This window comes from Caretta caretta, chromosome 4, assembly GCF_965140235.1.
Source record: "Caretta caretta isolate rCarCar2 chromosome 4, rCarCar1.hap1, whole genome shotgun sequence".
Lineage (NCBI taxonomy): Eukaryota > Metazoa > Chordata > Testudines > Cheloniidae > Caretta > Caretta caretta.
This window is the reverse complement of record NC_134209.1, coordinates 20,463,233-20,488,305: the sequence shown is the minus strand read 5'-3', so window position 1 is coordinate 20,488,305 and position 25,073 is coordinate 20,463,233. Positions and strand designations below refer to the sequence as shown.

Sequence of the window (25,073 nt, the reverse complement as noted above, 5' to 3'; positions counted from 1 at the left end):
GAATAAATGTAAGTTAAGCAATATAATTACTTTAATAAACGTGTAAAAGGAAGAAGGCCATGTACTCTATTACAGTGGAGAGGACAAACAATGTCAATGGCGTAGGATTTCTTGTGCAATGTGTATAGAACTTCTGGGTTAGCAAGAAGCAGCCTCACATTTGTGTAAAGGCTATGTTTAGTTACAAATAATATGTTTCACCAGTTACCAACCAACAAGAATCAACCTTTCTTTAGGAAAATAACTAAAAAATACAAATGCAAAACACAATTAAAACTGATGAGTTAAATTAAGGTTTACTGCTTGCTGATTTAGATCAGTGATTTAAGCTGTTTTGATTTCAATCAGTCCACCCTGTCTGTCATCCTCACTGTTTAACTTTGAGAAGAGTGACTACTATCCCCTAAGGTGCAGGGCATCTGCCGCTCACTTGTGATTCCATAAAAAAACAGATTAGTGTTAACTGCCCTCCCATTCATTATAAGTTAGCCAAACTGTATATATCCCACTGGTAAGTTTCACAGGAGTAAACACATACATATAGAATCTTTTACATATTTACATTTGGGTGTTATTTTTTTTCCAAGACGAAAAATAAAAGGCATAGCCCAAAACAATGAAAACTGAACCAATACTTTGGATTTTTTAACTCAAAAACTCCTATTCTTCCACTTGTGAAGGAAAATGTGACTTCACAACAGATGCTGGTTATCCCTTAATTCAGTTGGTCTCTGAAGAAGAAATGTACCGACACCAGTTTTATAGGCTTTATTATTTTAAAAAAACCTGTCCTTTAGTAACACATTGTCATTTTATTTATTGTCTGATCCTTTTAACCCATATCACAGAATTGTGCAATGCATGTGCATCCACTACATGTCATCAGCAATATCCCAAGGGCAATTTCTGATTAGCACTGTGAGGTTGCAGCCACATTTCCAGCACGCAGCCTGGTAGGAATTCTGGTGGTGTATTTCCATGCCAAAGCCTCAGACAACATCAACTTTCATTAAAGCTCAATGCCAAAGCAAAGAAGAAATATACAAACTGTGAATGCGCTTGCCTCTTTAAACAAATGCTTCTGCAATGATGTTGTATGTTCTCTTGGAACAAATAAAATGAATATTGTATTCACTTCTACCTGCAAATCCACTCTAAAGCAATACAAGAAAAATCCCCTTTAAATCATTGAGAAGCACAGTGAAGCATTTACCAGGAACTCTAGCTTTACATGCTCTGCATCTTTTACCCCCTAGTGGCAAGTGGCTGTCCATTTAGACCTCTTACGAAGTCACAGTTCTCGTTAGCTAATTAAATTAAAATAAAACTCTACATTTGGTAATTTGTACGTGCTCTTAAACAGAACTGTTTCATCTTGACAGTTGCAGGGATGGGGACACACCACATTACTATATACAGTCAGTCAGTCCTTAAGCAGACATTGAACTCCAGCGGCAAAGGGCCTGTGTAAAAAAGCATGTTTGTTCCAGAACCAAACTTCACTGCTTGCCAGGAACAACATCTGAGTAATCCTTCAGTACTCCAGCCAAATGGTCATTGTGAGTCTTAAACCGCCGTTTCTTCTGAGAAGCAGGTTTCTTCCTCCTCTGAATAGGAGCCTAAAAGGAGAAGGGAACAGTAATCACAAGGCTGCAACCCAGGTGTACAAGGATCTGACCTCCTTACAGAATTCAACATTATTCACTGAAGTCTGAAATGTTGTAGTAAAACAGTGCTCCGGTGGGGAGAGCAGCATATTATTTCTAGAAATAAGTGACGGTATTCTCGCTCTCAACTTTTACAAAATGTCACTTGTTTTAAATATTTTCAGTGAGTACTGGCTGTATGGAATATTCCGCTCTCTGTTTTGAGCACCATAGCAGAGTCAATGTGTCGATACAGAATATACTGTACACTGCATAGAAAATATTATATATGCTCTATACATCTACACAAGATATGGCCAGTGGCAACACTGATTATTCCCAATGAGTTTATATTTAACACCCCAAGGGACTGGTATGAACCTGTGGCAACAGCTATGTGTTGACAGGCACCAAAATATCTAGTGTGGAGATGAACAAGAACGAGGGACAAATTCCTTCTTCACTACCACATTAAAAATCATTCCACAGAAGGGTTGAGAGTCTGAGGTCTAAGATAGGACAACAGAGATGTAATACGCTACATATGAATTAATGTCAAAAGCCTATTTTAAGGTCAACAGGGCCTTTATGTAGAGGTCATAGCTATGTTTTGATCTCCACACAAAAACACTTGTATTCGATCCCCAGCCTTTGTGGTGGGGTTGGCTACATGCTTTGTATCAATACTTAAGTTGGCTAGCTGGGGGAAAAAACCTTCTTCCCACCATTTTAATTGATTTCACCACCCCACGACTGGATGGTACAGCTTAAGAAAAAGCAACTTGTAAATCTGAAGTGGCTTTTTACTGTTCCCACTCCTCCTTGATGCCTTGTGGATTACACCAACCTAAACATGAACTCGTAAAAGCTGTAGGAGGTCATAGTGCTATAGAAGAAATCTTTAGGTCCAATAGTGCAAGAGTGACACAGAGTAATTGTGCATATGCGCCATCCCATTTCACTGATTCTTTTCCATTGGAACTAATCTCGTGGGAGCTGAGGAAAAGACCCATTTGAAAGATCTGTGATTTATAACTCTTACTATTTTCTTTGGTCCAGCTTCCTGCATGGAAGAAATACCCTGTCGTTTCAGATACTCTTCTATTTTCTCCTCATCCATAGAATCCACAGGAATGCTCCTCCACAGCTTCTGAAATTCTAAAATGCCAAACAAAGCACTCAGTCCATAGTCTGGAGAATGATGCATAGGTAAAAAACCATCCCATTCAGGGACAATATGACTATACAAACATCAACTGCTCAACACTCCTCCACATCATTCTATGACAACACGGATACCAGAAGTCTGATTCCAAACCACAGTAGGAGTAGCATCACAGAACGAGCACTCAGTTAGCCACTCCGAAAATGCCAGCTGGATTTCTGAGAGAAAAGATGTTAAATTATAAAAGTCAGTTGAAACTGACTTCTGTGCTGACTACACCCCAGAGTCTGGCTAGTGAGGAGCACTCTGCAAGCAACACAACATTTTGATATTAACTCAGTGATTTTATCTTTTGCTTGGCACGTATGCAGCTCTTTAGATCTTCAATGTGCTTTACAAACCTCAGTTCAAAATATCCTGATCACCCATTAACTCCAGCCAGAGACAGCAACTTAATTTTCTGAGATTCGGCTGCCATTATCACAGGAGACTTGTCAGCCTCCTACTCTAATTGATTGAAGATTTGAGACATTTACTGCATCAATCTGTTGGATGATATTACCACTATAATATAAACAATGCCATACAGTTAATGGATTTCTAAAGTCCTTCCTGTGTTAAAGAGAGAAAAGCTACCTAAGAACCCTGGAAGCAGGAAAAAAAGAACAGAGGAGCAAAGTCTTAATTGGAGCAGCTGTCATCCACACTGAAAACACTGCATCATTGTAAAGTTTCATAGATTCTCTGGAATGCCTTATCCACGAAGCGACTGGTACAATCCCACCTCCCTTCATTCCATGGGCATTAAGTTAGATATACCCTGTCAGCAGGTTTGGCTAACAAACCATAAATAAAACACAAGGCACACAATGCTGTGCAAGACTAGATTTTTTGACTTTCCAGATACAATTAATATACAGTTGTCAAAACAACTGCAGCTCATATGCCCTTAAGAAGTTATTTTATGCAGTATGGTTTAAAACCTTGATGCTGGTAAACACCCAGTGACATTACCTGCTTCAGACACACTGGCTCCATTTGCACTTACTTTGTTTAACTCCAGAACACAGTTGCTTTGGGGAAAAAAGGCTTACAGCACTTTATAAATTCAGTTATGAAACATTAACGTTTCTGTTAAAAGACTACATCACACTCCTCAGTATCAGTTTTCTTTCTTTCCCCCACCAGTAAAAAAGGAACTATTTTAAGCTTTCCACAAAACAAAGATAAGGAGTTTTAACAATACAAAATAACTGTGTTTCTGGTCACGTCACCCATGATGACTGGGCTTGTAGCATAATCAGATTAAATTTAAAGCAATCCTCCTTTCTGTCAGTGGGATGAAGAACCCCACCACAAATGGACTGGTTTATCTGGAAAAAGTCATTTCTGACACTGCCCTGAAAATCCATTTCAGTAAAATTTCTCTCATTTCTTCCATGTATTTTTTTCAAAGCAGCAATCACTGTCATATTGGAGGCTGAAGTTGATGACTGTACTTTTTACAGCCCTCACAAGTTGTACCTACGCACCTCCCAATTAATTAAAATGGAAATCCTCTCTCCCTTCTTTCCCAGACTGTAGGCAAGATCCAAGGTCACTTATTTTTTGCAAGAATGACTTCCATAGTCTAGGTCCATCTCCTGGAAAGGGTCCCGTCTCCTATGTCTATGAGCCTCTTCCACTGGTCAATGATGCTCCCACTACAGATCCCTCGGGGACCCCACTATTTACCCTTCTCCATTCTGAAAACTGACGCTTTACTCCTACCCTTTGTTTCCTATCTTTTAGCTGGTTATTGAGGACCTGAGAGGACCTTCCCTCTTATCCCCTGACTGCTTATTTTGCTTAAAAGCCTTTGTTGAGGGACCTTGTCAAAGGCTTTCTGAAAGTCCAAGTACACTATATCCACTGGATCACCCTTTTCTATATGTTTGTTGATTCCCCTCAAAGAATTTTAATAGATTGGTGAGGCAAGAGTTCTTTACAAAAGTCATGTTAACTCCCCCGCAACAAATCTTGTTCATCTATATGTCTGATAACTCTGTTGAAACTAATTAGTTTCAACTAATTTGCCTGGTGCTGAAGTTAGACTTAGCAACCTGTAATTGCCAGGATCGGCTCTGGAGCATTTTTAAACAATTGGTGTCACATTAGCTCTACACCAGTCATCTGGTACAGACGCGGATTTAAGTGATAGGTTACATACCACACTTAATAGTTCTGCAATTTCATATTTGAGTTCCTTCAGAACTCTTGGGTGAATACTATCTGGCCCTGACTTATTACTGCTTAATCTATCCATTTGTTCCAAAACCTCCTCTATTGACACCTCAGTGTGGGACAGTTCCTCAGAAGACATGATCTCCTGATCCCCATAACTTAACTAGTGAGGATCTGATGATGTCAGTTATAGGCATTCATTTCTGGAATTCAACCGAATTCTCAATACAAGCCTATTATGGGTGAGAATCCTAACTCTTTTAGGACATGAGGTAAGATGAGTCTCTGGATGTTTCCTATTGTCCGATTCCCATGACAACTGGTACCTTGGCTGTTTGGTACCACAACCTGGTCTCATTAGAAAAGTGGTGCTGAATGATATGACCAGGAAAGCAAAGTACTACTCTATAATTTGTGAGAAACAGTTTCCTAAAATCACTTATTTCTATCATGTCCACATTCTAAGGTGATAGGCAGTTTAGAAATGCATGTAATAAGTATATAGAATAAATCCCGGTTAAATACACTGAGAGCTTGGTTATGGTATGCTACATTGCTTTTCGAGGCTATTCAGTACATGGTTGCATATATGTGGATCAACTGCTTTTATCATTTATGTGATACATACTCTATAGCCAAAATGCTAAAACTTTTATATGAAAATGTAATATTATTTCTACAGTGCTTTATAATGAATACAAATCATTTGTCTCCTTATCAGAGCTCACATTGCATAGACAAGAGTACAAGTACACAACCTACTAACAGTTGTGCTCAATGATGGATTCTGGTGTATAAGGATGCCAGGGAGAGGATGAACAGTTAATCATATTGTACAATCTTTTCAAGAACAAAGTGAAAAATTAACACTGGAAAATAGACAACTTCTGATGTTCCAAAGATCAAAAGAAAAAGTTGGTACCTATGGTTCATTTCTAACCATGATAATTCATGTCTCTATTTTTTTATACCATGGTTATAACTTCATACCCATCTTTTTAAAGCAGATGACCAAGAAGAATATTAACAATTAGAAGTCAACTGTAAAGCAAAAATTGACATTGCATGCAAATAGATAATGAATAAATGAATCCGCTTTTGCAGACTAGTTATGTAATATCCCGCAACTCCTTTTAAAACAACATTGCTTCATAAATCTAACTGCATACAGAGATATTGTTTGAACTGGATATTTGCATCAGGCTACTTATTTTCATGTTTGTTTGCAGGTGAACATTAGCACCAAAGCATCTCAGAATTACACCAGAACTATTTAGGACAGTCAGAGTTCACAAGCATGCATTTTACTGCAAACAGCAGACACCAATGGATTGGTTTAGTTCTGAACTTACATGAGTAAAGCAGAGAATGAGTACACAGCTATCATCCCTCTCTAGGCCCATATACGCTAACAATTTGGATTTAGGGTGTCACCAAGTGGATACAAGAAATATATTCATTGTCTAGTCAGGGAACAAGGAATCAATGCACCGCCAGAAATTACACTAAACACAACCAGACCTGAAAAAAACAAGCCATGCTGTTTTACTGGTATAGAACCATCTTGCTCCCCAATTTTGCAGCTGTAACAGCTAGCAACTGGAAACTGTGAGAGCAGAGCCAGGTCTGAGGTGTTCTGGTTCTTTTAAAATTCAGGTTAAATTGGGCAAAACCTGAATATTAGGTTTTTTAAAATCTGGAAAATTTTCAGAGGTTTTCAGTAGGAAAAACAAAAATGAAGGGCCCTACCAATCCCACATGTATTTGCATTTTGAAACGTAACAGCACTTCCAGCGTTGATAGAAATCTCTTCACAGATATTTAAGAAGACAATCCCTAAAAGTACTAAAATCAATACCACCTACACTACACTCAAACGTGAAAGGATGTTCTATAGGGGCAGCAATTTCTTAAATGTATTCAATTTCTTTAATAAGTGTATGACTATACTAGCTTTTCAGTGTTCACCCAGTGCATTGAGACATGAGATCAAAGGAGAAGGGCTTTAACACCCTCCGCAAAAGTACAAATACTTAGCTTAGCTGCAGAGCCTGAAATTTGCCATTGCTTTTACAAACCTTTTTTTCTATATTTTAGAAAGAATTGATTAATTACCCAGGAAATTAAAAAGGAACACATGCAGTCTCAACCTTCTTTGGCTAATCACGTTCCCCCTTTTATGAAGGTCATGTAATAATACAAATTGCCCCAGGGTGGTACACTGGAGAGGGTAATTTAGGTAAGACTTCTGCACCACCCAAAAATTGCAATAATTCACTAGTTTATCCAAACAATCAGGGAAAGTGATGTAGAAAAACTTGTTCAAAACATATTTGAAATCCTTCACTTCTACTGATGGTCTCTAACAAGCCATTGAGAACACAATGTAGATTCAAAATTGTAGAACATCATTTTGTACAACGGTGCATCCAGGAGTACTGAGTCCACATTCCAGGATAAACTATTCAACAATTAACTATTCAAAAAGTTAATCACCTGCTAGCTCAGGCTGTGTAAGCCAACATTTCAGGGGTTTTTTTGTGGTTTTTTTGTTTATAACACCAAGGCTACTGACATACATAATTAGCTGAAATATGATGGTAAGCAGAGTGAAACCTGTCTTAAGCAACCATGTATGCAAACAATTTTTGTTGATCCCTTAACAGATTCTCTTAACACTGAGAAGAACCATAGTCAATACACTTGAGGATACTCTGGGGCAGTCTCTGGCCAAGAGATGGCCCCAAGAAGAAGCACTCTCTTCTACAGGTTTCACAATATCATAGCATGATTGGCTAATAAGCTCTACCCGCTCCCAGCCATGCAGAGTGGAGGGCAGGACAGACATGCCATTTTTGTGTGAATGAAAATATGGGGTTATGCTGCCACCTGCAGATCAAAGTAAGAAATGCCACTTTGTATTACAACTTGACATAAAATCGTAATTTCAGTTCTGGTCCATTTATCATACATTTTAAATGCCTAATTGTCAGACATCACAGGATCTCAACTAGCTTTAAACTATCTTCCCCCTCCCAGTTAAACAACTTTTGTCAGGAAACACTGCCACCACCTATTGGGAGGGTCATGTGATCTAAAAAGGGGAATAAATTCAGCACTAGATAACTGATCTCAGTAAAAAGCATATTTTACAGAAAACTGCTCAGCCCGTACATTTAAAAAAATGGTGTCATATGCTGTATATCACTGTGAAGCGTGGCCATGCCTTTGCTCTAGGCTGAAGTACCAAACGTATGGAACTTCTCGGTGCTGGAAAGAAGTGTTCAAGGTATTTAGAGTGTAAGTAAAAGATTAGAAAGTTTTCATTTCAGCAGCATCATGGCCACACCCAGCACTGGTTTAACAGTATTTCCAACATGCCAGATGGAGAAAGGGAGAATTCGCCCAGGAGAACTGTATCCATTCCAACCAATGCTCCTTGAAACCAAGCCTTGTTTCTCTCACTCCCTTCGGCAAGGAGCAACAGGCTCAGCTCAATTCATGCATAGTTCTTTACACATGAATAGCATATAGGCCTGAGTGGGTGGAGGGAGTCACTCCCAAGTCTTTTCTCTAATTTCACTAATTCTAGCCCTCAAGCCCTCTACAGCCATGAGTACAGGAATGAGATTCATAGAGTTTAAGGCCAGAAGGGATCATTAGTAAGGCTACGATTTAGTCACAGAGGTCACAAAAGTCACAGAATACATGACTTCCAGTGACCTCCGTGACTTCAGCCTGCAGCAGCTGGGAGTACCCCATAGCTCCCGGTGGGGGCACCCCACAGTTCCAGGCCGTCACGGGTGGCAGGGGGACCCCCAGAGTTGCGGGCGGCAGGAGTACCCCGGGGTCCCCCGCAGCTCCCAACCATGGCTGGTGGGGGACCTTGGAGCTCTGACACCCAACCCGCAGTGAAGGCCCTCGGAGCTCCTAGCCATGCACACAGCTTTCCCACCTGCAGATCCGCATTTTGTCACAAATATTTTTAATTAAAGTCAAGGACAGGTCATGACTTCCATGATTTTTTCTTTATTGCCCTTTACCTATGACTTTTACTAAAAATGTCCATGACAAAAGCTTAGCCTTAATCATTAGATCATCTAGTCTGACCACCTGTATAATACAGACCAGAGCAGAAAGTTTCACTGTTACTCCTGTACTGAGCCCAATAACTTGTGTTTGGCTAACGCATATCTTCTAGAAAGGCATTGAGTCTTGATTTCAAAAAAATCAAGAGATTCACCGGGGTGGCTTGTTCTAATGGTTAATCACTGTTAAAATTTGTGCCTTATGTCCAATTTGAATTTGTCCAGCTTTACTTTCTAGCTATTGGTTCTTGCTTTTTCTTTCTCTGCTAGATTAAGGAGCTCTTTAGTACCCGATATTTTGTCCCAGGGAAGGTCGCTTCACTGTAATTAAGTCAGCTCTCAAGCTTGATAAACCAAACAGACTGAGTTTTTCAAGTGTCTCACAGCGAGGCATTTTCTCCAGCCCTTGAATAATTTTTTCTATCTTCTCAGCACCCTTGCCAACTTTTCAACATCCCTTTTAAATGCGTACACCAGAATTGTAAGCAGCATTGGTCTCATCAATGCCTTATTCAGAGGTTAAATCAGCTCTCTTCTCCTACTCATGGCCCCTTCTACTTATACATCCAAGGATCGCATTAGCCCTTTTTGCCACAGCATGGCACTCTGAACTCAAGTTGAGTTGCTTGTCCATTATAATCATTTTCAGAGTCACTGCTTTCTAGGATACAGTCTCCTATCCTATAGGTAAGGCCTGAATTCCCTGATCCTAGATGTATAACTCAAACGAAATGCATTTTAATACAGCCAAATGCAGAATGGGCCCAGCTTACTAAGTCATCCAGATCACTCCATACTGACTGTCCTGCAGTGTTCCATCTGATTTTTCCCACCCATGTGTAGAATGAATTTTGTTATGTGCACCGATATGGAGGTGGTGTGTGACACATCACCTCCGTATTGGTGTACATAACAAAATTCATATAGTGGGGTGGGGCTGAGGGGTTCGGAGTGTGGGAGGGGGCTCAGGGCTGGGGCAGAGGTTGGAGTGCAGGGGTGTGTGTGAGGGCTCCGGCTAGGGGTGCAGGCTCTGGGATGGGGCCGGGGATGAGGGGCTCAGGGCTGGGGCAGAGAGTTTGGGTGAGGGAGGGGGGGTGAGAGCTCCAGCTGGGGGTGCGGTGAGGCACGAGGGGCTTAGGGCTGGGGCAGAGGGTTGGGGTGCAGGGTGGTGGTGGTTAGGGCTCTGGCTGGGGGTGTGGGCTCAGGGCCGGGGCAGAGGGTTTGGATGTGGGGGAAGCGTGAGGGGGGGTTTTGAAGGCTCCAGCTGGGGGTGCAGACTCTGGGGTGGGGCTGGAGATGACAGGTTTTGGGTGCAGTGGGGCTCCCTGGGGCTACAGCGAGGACTCCCCCCCAACTCTCCCCCTGCAGCAGCACCTGGGCTGGGGGGTGAAGAGGTGCCTCTCCCCTGGCCGTGGCAGATCTGGGCTGGGCGAGGGGCACCCGTCTCCCGGCCGCTGCAAGTTCGGGGCTGGGTCGGGAGAGGGGCGCCTGTCCCTCAGCCGCGGCAGGTTCGTGGCTGGGCTGGGCCGGGCCGGGGCCAGGGCGCCTGTCCCCCAGCCGTAGCAGGTCCAGGGCTGGGCTGGGTCAGGGAGCTGTGACAAGTCCGGGGCTTGAGGAGAGGCATCTCTGTCCGCTGCAGCCCTGAGCACCTCGGTGGCGCTTAACAGGTGGCTGCGTGGCCGCACAGCTTAGAGGGAACTTAGCTGGCCTGCGCTCCTCATTTTTTACCACTTTGTCAATCTCTGTGTCATCTACAAATTTTCTCAGCAGTGATTTTAGATTTGATGTTTATATATTTAATATTTTATATTATCATTGATGAAAACATTGAAGTGTCAGGAAACAGCCCGCACTAGAAACACCCAATTTGATAATGATTCCCCACTGACAACTGCTCTTTGAGATTTGCCAGCTAGCCAGTTCTTAATTCATTTAGTGTTACTCTATAAATAGTTTACATTATACAATACCAAATCAGTCCATGGTACTAAGTCCAAAGACTTACAAATCTCTGTCAACCAAACTTGTGATCTCATCAAAGAATTAAATCAGGTTTGTTTGACAACACTTATTTTCCATAGAACTGGCATTAATAATATTCCTATCCTTTAATTCTTTTATCAGTTGAATCATGTATCAGCTTTTCCATTATTTTGGCCAGGACTGATGTCAGGGTAACCAGCCTACAATTATCCAGGTCATCCTGCTTGCCCTTTTTGAATACTAGCACAACAGTATCACTCTTCTAGTTTTCTGGAATTTCCCTGGTATTCCAAGACTTATTAAAAATGAACATCAGTATGTTCGAGATGCCTCAGCCAACTTTCTCAGGACACTTGGGTGCAAAGTATCTGGGCAAAAAATATCGCTAGGGACTTCCTCAAGCCACACAACTAACGACTGGCAGACATAAGGCCTTGTCTTCACTTGGAAAACGTTGGGATAATTTTCCACCCTAGCTCACGCTAGTTCAGCTACAGAGGTCTTAGCAATGTCTGAGATCTTTTGACTAACTTGAATGAATTCAAGTCAGCAGGGCCTGATCCTATTCATGCCACAGTGCTGAAGGAATTAGCTGAAGAAATCTCAGAGCTACTGGCAATACTGCCAACTTATGGATAACAGGATTGCTCCTGGAAGACTGGGGAAGGGCTAACATAGTGCCCATCTTTAAAAAGGGGGAAAAGGAGGAGCCGGAGAACTACAGACCAGTCAGCCTGATCTGGATACCTGAGAAGCTACTAAATCAATGTATAAAACATTCAATTTGTGAATACCTGGAGAACGAAGGGGTGATCACAAGCACCCAGCATGGATTTACTAAGAACAAATAATGCCAAACCAGCTTGATTTCCTTTTTTGACAAGGTAACTGGTTTGGTGGATGGTGAATGCAGTGGACATAATATATCTAGACTTTAAAAGGCTTTTGACACAGTCCCAAGTGATATTCTCATAAGTAAGCTGGAGAAAATGGTTGTTCTACTGAACCTGCATAAGGGGATACATAATTGGTTAAACAACTGCTAACAATGAGTAACTATTAATGGAATGATATCAGATTGGAAGTAGGTCTCAAGTGGAGTTCCACAATGATGTGTTCTGGGTCTGGTGTTATTTAATATCTTTATTAATGATCTGGATGTAGGAAGGGAAAGCATACTGATCAAATCTGTGCATGACACAAAGCTAGTAGGGGTGGCAAACACTTTGAGAATACAGCCAAAATTCAAAGGGATCTGGATAAATTGGAGAACTGAGCTATAGATGATAACATGAAATTCAACAAAGACAAATATAAGGTGCTACACCTAGGGAAGAAAAACCAAATGCACAAATACAGATTGGGCATAACTGGCCTGGAAGCAGCACCGCTGAGCAGGATCTGGGAGTTGTGGTGGATCACAATCTCAACATGAGTCAACAATGTGATGCTGTTGCTCCCCCCCCCCCCCAAAAAAAAACACAAATACAATTTTGGGTTGCATCAACAGAAGTATAGTATGAAAGTCACGAAAGGCGATAGTACCATTCTACTCAGCACTGGTTAGGCTTCAGCTGGAGTACTATGTCCAGTTTTGGTCACCAATGTATAGAAAGGATGTGGAGAAACTGGAAATGATCCAGAGGCAAGTGACAAAGGAGATCAAAGGGATGGAATCTAGGTCATATGAACAAAGGCTGGAGGCACTGGGTATATTTAGTTTGGAAAAGAAGAGATTAAGGGGTGACATGATCGTGATCTTCAAATATTTGAAAGGCTGTCATAAAAAAGATGGAGGAAAAAATTCTCTCTTGCCACAGAGGACAGGACAAGGGGCAATGGGTTAAAACTACCACGTAGCAGCTTTAGATTAAATCTCAGGAAAAACCTCCTAACTGTAGGAAGGACAATGGAACAGACTGCCGAGGGAAGTCATGGAAGCTCCTTCACTGGAGTTTTCAAAAGGAGGCTGGCTAGCCATCTGTCTTGGATGGTTTAGACACAACAAATCCTGGATCTTGGCATTGGGTTAGACTAGATGACCCTCCCTTCTAACCCTATGGTTCTATGATTCTACGTTGGAATCCCTAGTGTAAATGGGCTGCTGGGGTTTTAAGCACTGGGTCATACAGACATCTTTTGAACAGGATTAGATGACACGTGCTCATTTTAAATTAGTGGGCAACCTGCCCTAGGTTTTCCAACTAATGGTGGAGCTGAACAGTGCTAGCAATGATGGGAAAAGGAGAATTCCCTATGGTAGACAAGGCTGAAAGGCTTACATCTTTGCCTGCCAGGCATAGTTTGGGTTGAAAATTTAAAGACAAAAAAAGGAAAACATGGAACTTAAGTCTCAGACTCACTCACCAAAATTTGGAGAGAGCTATAATTTTCTAATGTCCGAGGTGATGCAACTTCTAAAATCTCTTCCCAGAATAAAGCTACTACTGAAAGTGTAAATTTACCTTGCAAGGAATCAATCTATAATATGCATTTTCACTCACTGCATTCTCTTAAAAGATCAATGAATGGCTCACTATACATTTACTCAACACATTTAATTTTTATTTATTGCTTTAATGGTCCTGTGAATACATTAAATTCAAATTTCAGTGTAAAACTGTTTTCATTTCTTCTACCTTAAGATGTTATCTTAGGCCCTATTGTACTAGTTGGACAGCTCCTCTGAAGATAAATTTTCAACATAATTTAATTAATCTTCATCATCTGGTGCAAATCTGACAGGTAACCTTTTCTTCTGCTGTACCAGAAGACACCTGAAGTGGCCAAGAGTAGAACAAATGCTATTTTGACAATTGCTGTATGTAGTGTTTTTGTAGCTGTGTTGGTCCCAGGATACTAGAGAGACAAGGTGGGTGAGGTAACATCTTTTCCTGTACCAATGTCTGTGGGTGAGAGAGACAAGCTATCGAGCTTGCACAGAGCTATACTTCGTTATGGCAGGTACATCATATGAAAGTATACCTCTGCAAAGTTAGTTCAGCCCCCTTGTGTGTATGCATTAAGATACAGTCTGTAATTCCATGATCACACACTACTTTCCCCACAGGACCCTGTCTCATTCAGTGCAAAGAATGGAGACACACTTCGCCACTGGGTATCCCAGCTATTTGCCAGACAGCAAAGGAATCCTCAGGAACCGTGGGTTCAGTTCTGTGTTCTGGAGAGGAGTGTGCTCTAGTAGTTATTGTCCCTTCTGATCCCTGAGTCCCCCACCCTCTCCCTGTTCCCTTCTGCTCCTATCCCTACCTCCTTATTCTGTCCCCTGCCCTCTGCTCTTCATGCCCAGCTCCTATCCCCCCACCGCACAACTCCTGACTCTGCCCTCTCCTGCCTGTTTCCCCCCCTCCCTCTGCTCATACCCATGTACCTAGCTCATGGTTCCCCATTCCGCTCGCCTAACAAGATCCGTACTTTGCGGCTCATACTCTGCCCTGTTCTGTTCCCTCTGTGCCTATCGGGTGGTGAAAAAGGAGCACAAGCCATCCACAAGATTTTTGCTGGGGATTACAGGGTAAGTTACTGTTTTCAATGTAAGAGTTCACTAGTATAGTATTATTATTATTTATTTGCATTACTGTCATGCATACGAGCCCCAGTCCTGGACCTGGACCCTATTGTGCTAGGCGCTGTACAAGCCCAGAACAAAGAGACAGTCCCTATCCCAAGAATTTATAATCTAAGTATTCGACCTCTTCCATATGTTGACCCTGTGCTTACACAGAAAAGCTTTGGGATCCTCCTCCCACCTAGCTATAAGGAAAGAAAGATGGATGTGACCCTCCTGAAACCTGAGATTTGCTATCCAAGGCTGTGAACCCACCTCATCATCTATTAGGTCAGTTGATTTAACAAAACATGCAATTTGAGACAGACTAGGATTTATTTAGCATTTTGATTAATCAAGGTGTTTTAAGAGACCATAATACCTAAAGATTATTTATGCACAGGTGCTTAAAAAAACCAAATGGAATACAGGTGCAGATCAATTACAAGTAAAAAAGTTGTAAAGAACACACCTACCTTCATCTACTGTAAACTGACAGCTCTTGTCATTGTAGAAAAGAATTTTTTTCTTATCAGGACGAGTAATAAAGGTGATCTGGTCCCCTAAAGCCTCAAACCCAAACAGAAAAAAAGAAGTCAAACTACCAGTGTGTATTTCTGGTATTTCCATTTATAAAATGAACATACTCCAATTTTCTGCTGTGTCAATTAGCTAGGGAGCAGGGGAAAACCTTTAACATTATGTCATGTCAGATGAGCTCTCACTTTGCAGTGAAATATCAGTTTTGGAGGGTTATTGTGGCATTAGATTGGCTTCAAAACATGTTTCTGTACCACTCTCTCAAAATGCACCTGGGGGCTGAATGAGGAGTATTTGCCTCAGGAGTTAGCCGCGTACCATGGGTACCTGGCAGGAAAAGGAGACCGAGATACCAATACGATTTTATATGGTCACCGTAAGAGCTAGAGCTTATAATTAAGCAAATGACAGACTCATTTCTTATGGCTGATATTAAAGAGTAGAACTGAGTACAAGCTTGGTGTGCTTACATGGGTTTCTATTTTGATAAAAATAATACATCAGATAAAGTATTAAGAAACAATATAAGTCAATGTAACTACCTCATTTCCAGAAATTAAAAACAAATGTAGGAACTTTTAAAAGATTCAGTCCTGAGAAGAAAAGAATATTGCAACTTTTCAGCCACAGTTCTGCAAGGGATGGTGACCTTCAAACCATTCCCCACCTCAATAAAGTGACCTTCCCCAAAGTAATCCCAAGGTGAGACAGCTTTGGATCTGTGCATCACGTTGTCTCTCTCTCAGTGAGGGTATATAAATTACATCTCTTGCCCTCTGCCCCAAAGATTGTTGCCCCTTGGATGCATTTGACAACCACCATCCTAATGCACTTCAAATGCTAATGCAAATTTATTTGCTAATCTATTCTCTGTCAGACAAAAATGGCTTATGCCCAAACTAACAATACATGACTTCATGGATTTTATTAAGCATCCCCCAAGTACAGATTATTTTCATTGCCTTAGTGTGTTTCACTTGGTACAATTCCAAATTCATCTTCCTGACGCTAAAAAAGTTTTGTGATTGAATCAAATGGTTCCATTTAATTATACCCATGAGAAGAACGGGATTTTGGGAGCATTTGCCAGGATGGATTTTTGCCAGATACAAATATTAGCAAATTCTCACCCTGAGTGATAAACAGGCTGGCAGATTCTTAAGGCACAAGCTGCTTTGGCTTTCCCAGGTTTTCATACACAGGCTAAAAATCCCTCCAGCCTGGGACCATCACTTCCCACTGTCCTTGCCCCTCAGGTGTTTCCAGGTGTTGTTGTTGTAGGGAGAGTGAGGTACCATCATGATGTCATTGTCCCCCTTTTTTATCTTCTTCCCACTTGCTGGAAAGCTCTTTTGCTGTGACCTGGGTCAAACGGTTCCCATTGTGTAGTGCTACCTCTAAGAGTTTTCTATTGTACACGGTTCCTGGGGTAATCCTTGTGCTTGTGTGCCTCTCCTCAATAAGCCATTCACATTGCTTGGCCTTTTTACTGTTGTACTTGAAAAGCTGCTTGTGGGTGTTTTCAACCTCACAACACATTTCAGTGACACATCCCTAGCCAAACTTCCTAACTTCATAGATGATGACAGGACGTACTATCCAATGAGCTATTACTGTCTAGCAGATCAAGACTTTCAGAATGATACCTCACAAGGCACACTTTGTACAAACATATCCTAATTACATGATAGTGGTGAATATTGGGGTGCCAGGATGTCACAGACTTTCTGGTCAAATGCTGAATACTGGATTATTAGTGATGTATCCATTTTATATTATTGTGGGCTTGATATGTCACTCGTCATATGTAGTTATGGCAGAACATACAACATTAGAAGCATTGAAAAAGCTTCAAAAAACCTGGAAAAGACATTTCTATTACATTATGTAGTATTTAGATGGCAGGAATGGTTTAATTCTGTAGATTTAGATTTGAAATTGATGTCCTTATGATACCAAAATGCTCCTTTCTGCTTACTAATGAACAATGTGTTGAATAAAACACAATCAAAGTGACTGTCTTTTAAGTCATTATATTAAAAAAAAAAATCTTCATATTAAGAATTTTTTCAAAATTTGACTGCTAGCAAAAAAACCCCAGGCTTAATTCCACAGTAGAACCCTAGAGTTATGAATGCCATGGGAATGTTCGTAACTCTGAAATGTTCGTAACTCTGAACAAAATGTTTTGATTGGTCCTTTAAAAGTTTACAACAGAACATTGACTTAATGCAGTTTTGAAGCTTTACTATGCAGAAGAAAAACGCTGCTTTTAACCATCTTAATTTAAATGAAACAAGCACAGAAACAGTTTCCTTATTTTGTCAAAAAAATTTTTTTTAAACCTTCCCTTTATTTTTTTAACAGTTTACATTTAACACAGTGCTTTTTTTTTTTTTTTTTTTTTTGGTTTCTACTACTGCCTGATTGCGTACTTCCTGTTCCAAATGACGTGTGTGGTTGACCGATCAGTTTGTAACTCTGGTGTTCGTAACTCTGAGATTCTACTGTACCACTAAGCTACTCTGCAGGAAGGCCCACCATAAACTTTTGATCATCTGTTGACACAGAGATATTCAAAATGCAGGAAGAGATTTTGCCCACCCAAACAGTACCCTATTTTTTTAGGGTTGAGCTCACAGACTACTGTGCAGGGAAAATTGTTTTAACTACTGACAGTTGATTGTGCAGCAATCCCTACTGATAGAGGCACAAATAAGGTCTTGTAAGCAGCTCAGATGCCACGCAGCCCTTGAAGAATACAGGAAGTAGATCATCATCCATATTTTTCCGTCCATGTTGCAATGGTGATCCAATGTCTGGTTTACCTAAGTGCAAAGTCCAAATCTTTGCTCTTTTGACAGGCCCGTCAAACTGTCCTCACATAGTGAGAGCTTGGCCAGTGACCTGTCCTTTTTGATGGCTAGAATTGTGGTGTGAGCAATTCAGGTCTCCGCGAGTCTCCTTTTCTCTCTAGCTCTGGTCATACAGCACTGCTACCAACTTCCTTGATGCAGATTGCGGCTTGTCAATCACTCTCTGCCAATTTGGCAAGATCTCTGAAGTGGTAAGATCCCTCTGTTTTGGCAACAACAGATTCCCACCCCACCCAAAATAGGGATGAGTCAGAGTTACATTCTGTTAACATACATACATCAGGAAGTATGTTGAAGGAATCAGGAGTGTATCACAAATTGCATGCACAGTTATAAAAGGATGCTTGTCAGCTATGCTGGTAATGGCAGTTGTTTCAATCCATGTTATGTATTTGTTCCATTTTCAGAAAGTAGTTAACAACAAGGACTAAAACATCTGCATCAGGTGATCTAATTACAATGCATCTAATTACTATGGTGAATAGAATCATAGAACCATAGGGTTAGAAGGGACCGCAAGGGTCATCTAGTCTAACCCCTGCCAAGGTGTCAAACGAACCTGCGTCAAGAGACCCAAAAGCCACCTGGCACATACAGCACGCAGAAGCATGTGTCTTGTGTCTTGTGTCTGCATCCTCTTGAGTACTATACTGTACAGGGATTCAACACCTCTACTGGTGTTGAACCTCTGCTCAGAGCTCTGGTACGAAACTGTAGAAAAACCTGAGTGTCTCTGGATTAAGTTTAGAAGTGTGTGCAACAAGAGTGATGTAGTCGTGGGAGTCTGCTATAGACCGCCGGACCAGGGGGATGAGGTAGATGAGGCTTTCTTCTGGCAGCTCACGGAAGCTACTAGATCGCATGCCCTGATTCTCATGGGTGACTTTAATTTTCCTGATATCTGCTGGGAGAGCAATACAGCGGTGCATAGACAATCCAGGAAGTTTTTGGAAAGCGTAGGGGACAATTTCCTGGCGCAAGTGCTAGAGGAGCCAACTAGGGGGGGCGCTTTTCTTGACCTGCTGCTCACAAACCGGGTAGAATTAGTGGGGGAAGCAAAAGTGGATGGGAATCTGGGAGGCAGTGACCATGAGTTGGTTGAGTTCAGGATCCTGACGCAGGGAAGAAAGGTAAGCAGCAGGAGACGGACCCTGGACTTCAGGAAAGCAGACTTCGACTCCCTCAGGGAACGGATGGCCAGGATCCCCTGGGGGACTAACTTGAAGGGGAAAGGAGTCCAGGAGAGCTGGCTGTATTTCAAGGAATCCCTGTTGAGGTTACAGGGACAAACCATCCCGATGAGTCGAAAGAATAGTAAATATGGCAGGCGACCAGCTTGGCTTAATGGTGAAATCCTAGCGGATCTTAAACATAAAAAAGAAGCTTACAAGAAGTGGAAGGTTGGACATATGACCAGGGAAGAGTATAAAAATATTGCTCGGGCATGTAGGAATGATATCAGGAGGGCCAAATCGCACCTGGAGCTGCAGCTAGCAAGAGATGTCAAGAGTAACAAGAAGGGTTTCTTCAGGTATGTTGGCAACAAGAAGAAAGCCAAGGAAAGTGTGGGCCCCTTACTGAATGAGGGAGGCAACCTAGTGACAGAGGATGTGGAAAAAGCTAATGTACTCAATGCTTTTTTTGCCTCTGTTTTCACTAACAAGGTCAGCTCCCAGACTGCTGCGCTGGGCATCACAAAATGGGGAAGAGATGGCCAGCCCTCTGTGGAGATAGAGGTGGTTAGGGACTATTTAGAAAAGCTGGACGTGCACAAGTCCATGGGGCCGGACGAGTTGCATCCGAGAGTGAGGAAGGAATTGGCGGCTGTGATTGCAGAGCCATTGGCCATTATCTTTGAAAACTCGTGGCAAACGGGGGAAGTCCCGGATGACTGGAAAAAGGCTAATGTAGTGCCAATCTTTAAAAAAGGGAAGGAGGAGGATCCTGGGAACTACAGGCCAGTCAGCCTCACCTCAGTCCCTGGAAAAATCATGGAGCAGGTCCTCAAAGAATCAATCCTGAAGCACTTGCATGAGAGGAAAGTGATCAGGAACAGCCAGCATGGATTCACCAAGGGAAGGTCATGCCTGACTAATCTAATCGCCTTTTATGATGAGATTACTGGTTCTGTGGATGAAGGGAAAGCAGTGGATGTATTGTTTCTTGACTTTAGCAAAGCTTTTGACATGGTCTCCCACAGTATTCTTGTCAGCAAGTTAAGGAAGTATGGGCTGGATGAATGCACTATAAGGTGGGTAGAAAGCTGGCTAGATTGTCGGGCTCAACGGGTAGTGATCAATGGCTCCATGTCTAGTTGGCAGCCGGTATCAAGTGGAGTGCCCCAAGGGTCGGTCCTGGGGCCGGTTTTGTTCAATATCTTCATAAATGATCTGGAGGATGGTGTGGATTGCACTCTCAGCAAATTTGCGGATGATACTAAACTGGGAGGAGTGGTAGATACGCTGGAGGGGAGGGATAGGATACAGAAGGACCTAGACAAATTGGAGGATTGGGCCAAAAGAAATCTGATGAGGTTCAATAAGGATAAGTGCAGGGTCCTGCACTTAGGATGGAAGAATCCAATGCACCGCTACAGACTAGGGACCGAATGGCTAGGCAGCAGTTCTGCGGAAAAGGACCTAGGGGTGACAGTGGACGAGAAGCTGGATATGAGTCAGCAGTGTGCCCTTGTTGCCAAGAAGGCCAATGGCATTTTGGGATGTATAAGTAGGGGCACAGCGAGCAGATCGAGGGACGTGATCGTTCCCCTCTATTCGACATTGGTGAGGCCTCATCTGGAGTACTGTGTCCAGTTTTGGGTCCCACACTTCAAGAAGGATGTGGATAAATTGGAGAGAGTCCAGCGAAGGGCAACAAAAATGATTAGGGGTCTAGAACACATGACTTATGAGGAGAGGCTGAGGGAGCTGGGATTGTTTAGCCTGCAGAAGAGAAGAATGAGGGGGGATTTGATAGCTGCTTTCAACTACCTGAAAGGGGGTTCCAAAGAGGATGGCTCTAGACTGTTCTCAATGGTAGCAGATGACAGAACGAGGAGTAATGGTCTCAAGTTGCAGTGGGGGAGGTTTAGATTGGATATTAGGAAAAACTTTTTCACTAAGAGGGTGGTGAAACACTGGAATGCGTTACCTAGGGAGGTGGTAGAATCTCCTTCCTTAGAGGTTTTTAAGGTCAGGCTTGACAAAGCCCTGGCTGGGATGACTTAACTGGGAATTGGTCCTGCTTCGAGCAGGGGGTTGGACTAGATGACCTTCAGGGGTCCCTTCCAACCCTGATATTCTATGATTGACTTTGCAACTTCGCCACTGGAAAAGCCTCCAGCAAGAACAAATGTGCACTGGGAGTGCTCCCACACTCTCAGGTGCATTTTGAACCATATATTCACAGAGGAAATTTACAAGCGACTGTTTGTTGGATGCCACGTTTAGAATTTTTTTCCATGGAGGCTCACGGCATCCACCAATCACCTGGTATTTCTTGCATTAAACCTTAGAACATATTGTAGGCCTTGCTGGAGCTGTAGATATAACTAACCATATGAATCAAAGGCTGTGAACCAGAACTGGCCTGGCCTTGGCAAAATAGCAATGCACGAGGTATTAGTTAACACCAAGTAAGCACATTCCTGACCTAAGGGGATAGTACAGGAACACCCAGAGTTCTCAAGTAATTGTGTAAACACATTCCTAGGAGAAGGTACAGGGGCACACAGATTCCTTGTAAGATGAGGAGGGAATGACAGGATAAGGGAAGTGGAGGTTTTGTTCAAACTAGCAGGTACAAGGTACAGGATAATAATGAAAAGCATATGGAATGTAATACGTAACTTGTGTGTACCAGTGCATAAAAGGAGAAGTCATAAGAGGGGCATCTTTGTGCTGGTCTAGGGGACAGGACCCTGGTGTCCTGATTGAACTAATACCACTGTCACGGGCACAAATGTTAGCATATCTGTAGCTCCTATGGGGTGCCGATACTGTGCTTTGTTGACAATAAACCTGGCCAAGCACCGTCGCCACCGAACCGAGCCTGTGCTCTTTCTTATGAATAACATGGAGGTCTGCTGAGCAAACTGCTGCACTGTCTGCTCGTGCAGCTGACATGGGAGCTCCAAGAACAGGAACACTAGCAACATTAACAATGTGGCACCATTAGCCACATTCCACAGCATTACCACCATCTGTCTGATACAGTCTTTCTGCAGTTTTCACAGTGTTACTGTTGTCACATCTGTCAAAGACTGATTACAGAATTAGCTTTGCCAAATCTTCTTAGGACCTGCCTCAAGTACTCAGCAGCCAATTCATCACATGTGAAATTTGTCTCCAGCCATCAATTGTTTAACAGCCATGGCATCTCTGATGCACACTGTGGTTTCTTTGTTGCATGCTCTTAGCTCATGGATTTTTTCAACTTGAACTTCAAGATGATGCCCTAATTCAGCGTTGTCTGTTCCTCTCATTGTTCCATCAACATGCAAGAAGGACAGTCACCCAGTTGAACCCGTGTCTAAGAACAGTTACCACTGAAACATCATCTCTGCATCTTACTAAGTACAGGGCTCTGCAGAACACAATTTCTGGACTGATAGCTGCTGTGATTGTCCCTCCCTTGCCAGACATAATTTTGGTTTTCTTGGCCATGTCAACAAATATTTTGATGTCAATTTCTTGACTAGGCTGAAGAAGCTACCTGAACCATCAGAATCAAGTATACTTCTGGTAAATCTCTCCATTTGTTTTTCACCAACATCTGCTATTTTCAGCAGACTCTTGAACATCTGATCTTACATGCAGTCCAGTAGGTATGTCGATAAGCACTTCTGGATCTGATTCAGGGTCAAATGGGTTTTGTCACATTGTTGATGACATGGTTGGTAAGAGCTGTTAACATGCTCTTCATCCGTCTTCAGTGCAGAAGTAAGGACTTGTTTGTTGTCTTTGTCTTCACTATTTTTTATTAGGCCACTTCTTTCTCTCATATCTTTTGCATATTCATAATCTGAAGCTGTGTACTGCCATCTCTAATACTAATACTGACCTGTGCATAACTGTCACTGAATTAAAAATCTAGTTTCTAAAACATTTCAAAGGCTAGTACTGCATGCATAGGCAATTACAAAATAAAACCTTCCACCAGGCAGACGAGATGCTATACTGTATGTATACAAACTTATGAATGGGGAAGCATTACATTAGGAATTCAAGTACATTTATATTGACCCCCTACGTAGTACGAACTATGGGCATGGAATCTACTGCTGCTGGTGCTGGGAGACTCATCTGGTCAGCAAATTTCAATTGAAAATACAGAAAACTATTATAATCACTTGTAAACCACTTTGACAATTAAGAATATGTGATGCGAAAACATTTCGAGTTAGTGTACTGCAAAACGTTGATATTTGCCATTTTTGCCACATGCTAAATAGCGTCATCATTTCTAAAAAATACTTGCACAAACAGAACCAATACAAATATTTTAATACTTTGTCACTTGGTAGCTTTGACCAATAAACACCATATTAAGGTGTTGTATGCAGTGTAGCTGTAGCCATGTCAGTCCCAGGATATTAGAGAGACAAGGTGGGTCAGGTAATATCTTTTATTGGACCAACTTCTGCGAGTGAGAGAGACAAGCTTTTGAACCACACAGAAGAAGAGATCTGTGTAAGCTCAAAAGCTTGTCTCTCTCACCAGCAGAAATTGATCCAATAAAATATATTCCTCCACCCACTCTGTCTCTCTAATATTAAGGTGTTGAAATTAATGTAAACAGTGAAAATTCATAGTCCTGTTGCAGTGTTTCTGGAACTATGAAAAAATGATACTGTCTCATTTTGGGTACCATTGTTTCACCTCGCCTACAGGCTTACTGCACCACTTGACAGCTCCACATCATACCTCATCTAAATGTACAGAACATAAGCTTTCAAATGATATGGATGTGGGCGTGTATAGGTGTGACAGTCTGTATCCCTATGTTCACCCTTTTTACAAGACTATGATGGATTTTGTACAAAGTATGCCTTGTGAGGTATGACTTGAAAACTCATAATTTGCTGATCATTCCTGTCCTAGTAAAATGTGTGTGGAAAGATTGTACATAAAGTTATAAGATTGTACTGTATAACACTACTGAGACATGTTCCAAGTTTAGAAATGCAGCCACAAACCAGTTCCTCAGAGACAAAAGGCAAACCAATGCCTCAGCCAGGTGTCAACAAAATCAAATGGATTATCGCCTGGTTAAGTGGACATTCTTCGGCAGAAAAAAGGGTGAGAGCAAGAAATCAGCATTTTGGCAAAGAAATAGCTCGAGGTTCCCTTCCCCACAGACCTTTTGTTTCCTGAACCTCAGGTGGAAAGGATTTTCAAAGAAAAAGAGAACTATAAGAAAAGGGGAACAGATGCCCCAAAATATCCCTCCCTTTCTCTCTGCCCCTGGCATCAACAACACCTGAAGAACAAGGAAATTAACTCTGAACTAGCGGAGGGGTCCTAGCTGAAAGAAATCCAGCCAGTAAAACCGATAAAACATGTGGTGAGAGAAACCTTTGCTTTGAATTCATTTAGCTTGTTAAATTAGATATTGTGTTTTATCTTTTATTTTCTTGTGAGCAATTCTGACTTTTATGACTCATTACTTGTAATCACTTAAAATCTATCTTTTTGAAATTAATAGACTTGTTTTATCTAAACCAGTGTGTGTTTGGGAAACTCTATTTGAGATAAGATTTGTGCGTATCATTTTCTATTAATGAAATGATGGACTTTATATGAGCTGGTACTGTCCACGAGGGTGCTGGGCAGAACAAGATACACATTTCTGGGGGGAAGTCTGGGACTGGGAGTTTGCTGGTGTTGTCCATAGTGTAATTCATGGGTGGCTGGTCATAGCTCTCGTACAGTATAGCTGGGAGTGATTTAAATGCTGGAGGCTGTGTGTGCAGACCAGGAGTGG

At 41.9% G+C, this 25,073-nt stretch overlaps 1 protein-coding gene across 1 annotated transcript in view; it reads right to left on the bottom strand.

Annotated features, from left to right (window-relative positions):
* Positions 1-753: 753 nt before the first annotated feature.
* GTF2E2 (general transcription factor IIE subunit 2) overlaps positions 754-25,073 on the bottom strand; it is a 66,022-nt gene continuing 41,702 nt past the window's right edge. Inside the window, exons 6-8 of the mRNA XM_048848762.2 lie at positions 15,150-15,243; positions 2,689-2,804; positions 754-1,619 (exon numbers count right to left, since the gene is read on the bottom strand). Of these exons, the coding sequence (XP_048704719.1) occupies positions 1,500-1,619; positions 2,689-2,804; positions 15,150-15,243 (330 nt within the window). The 3' untranslated portion in view covers positions 754-1,499. The remainder of the gene's footprint in view (positions 1,620-2,688; positions 2,805-15,149; positions 15,244-25,073) is intronic.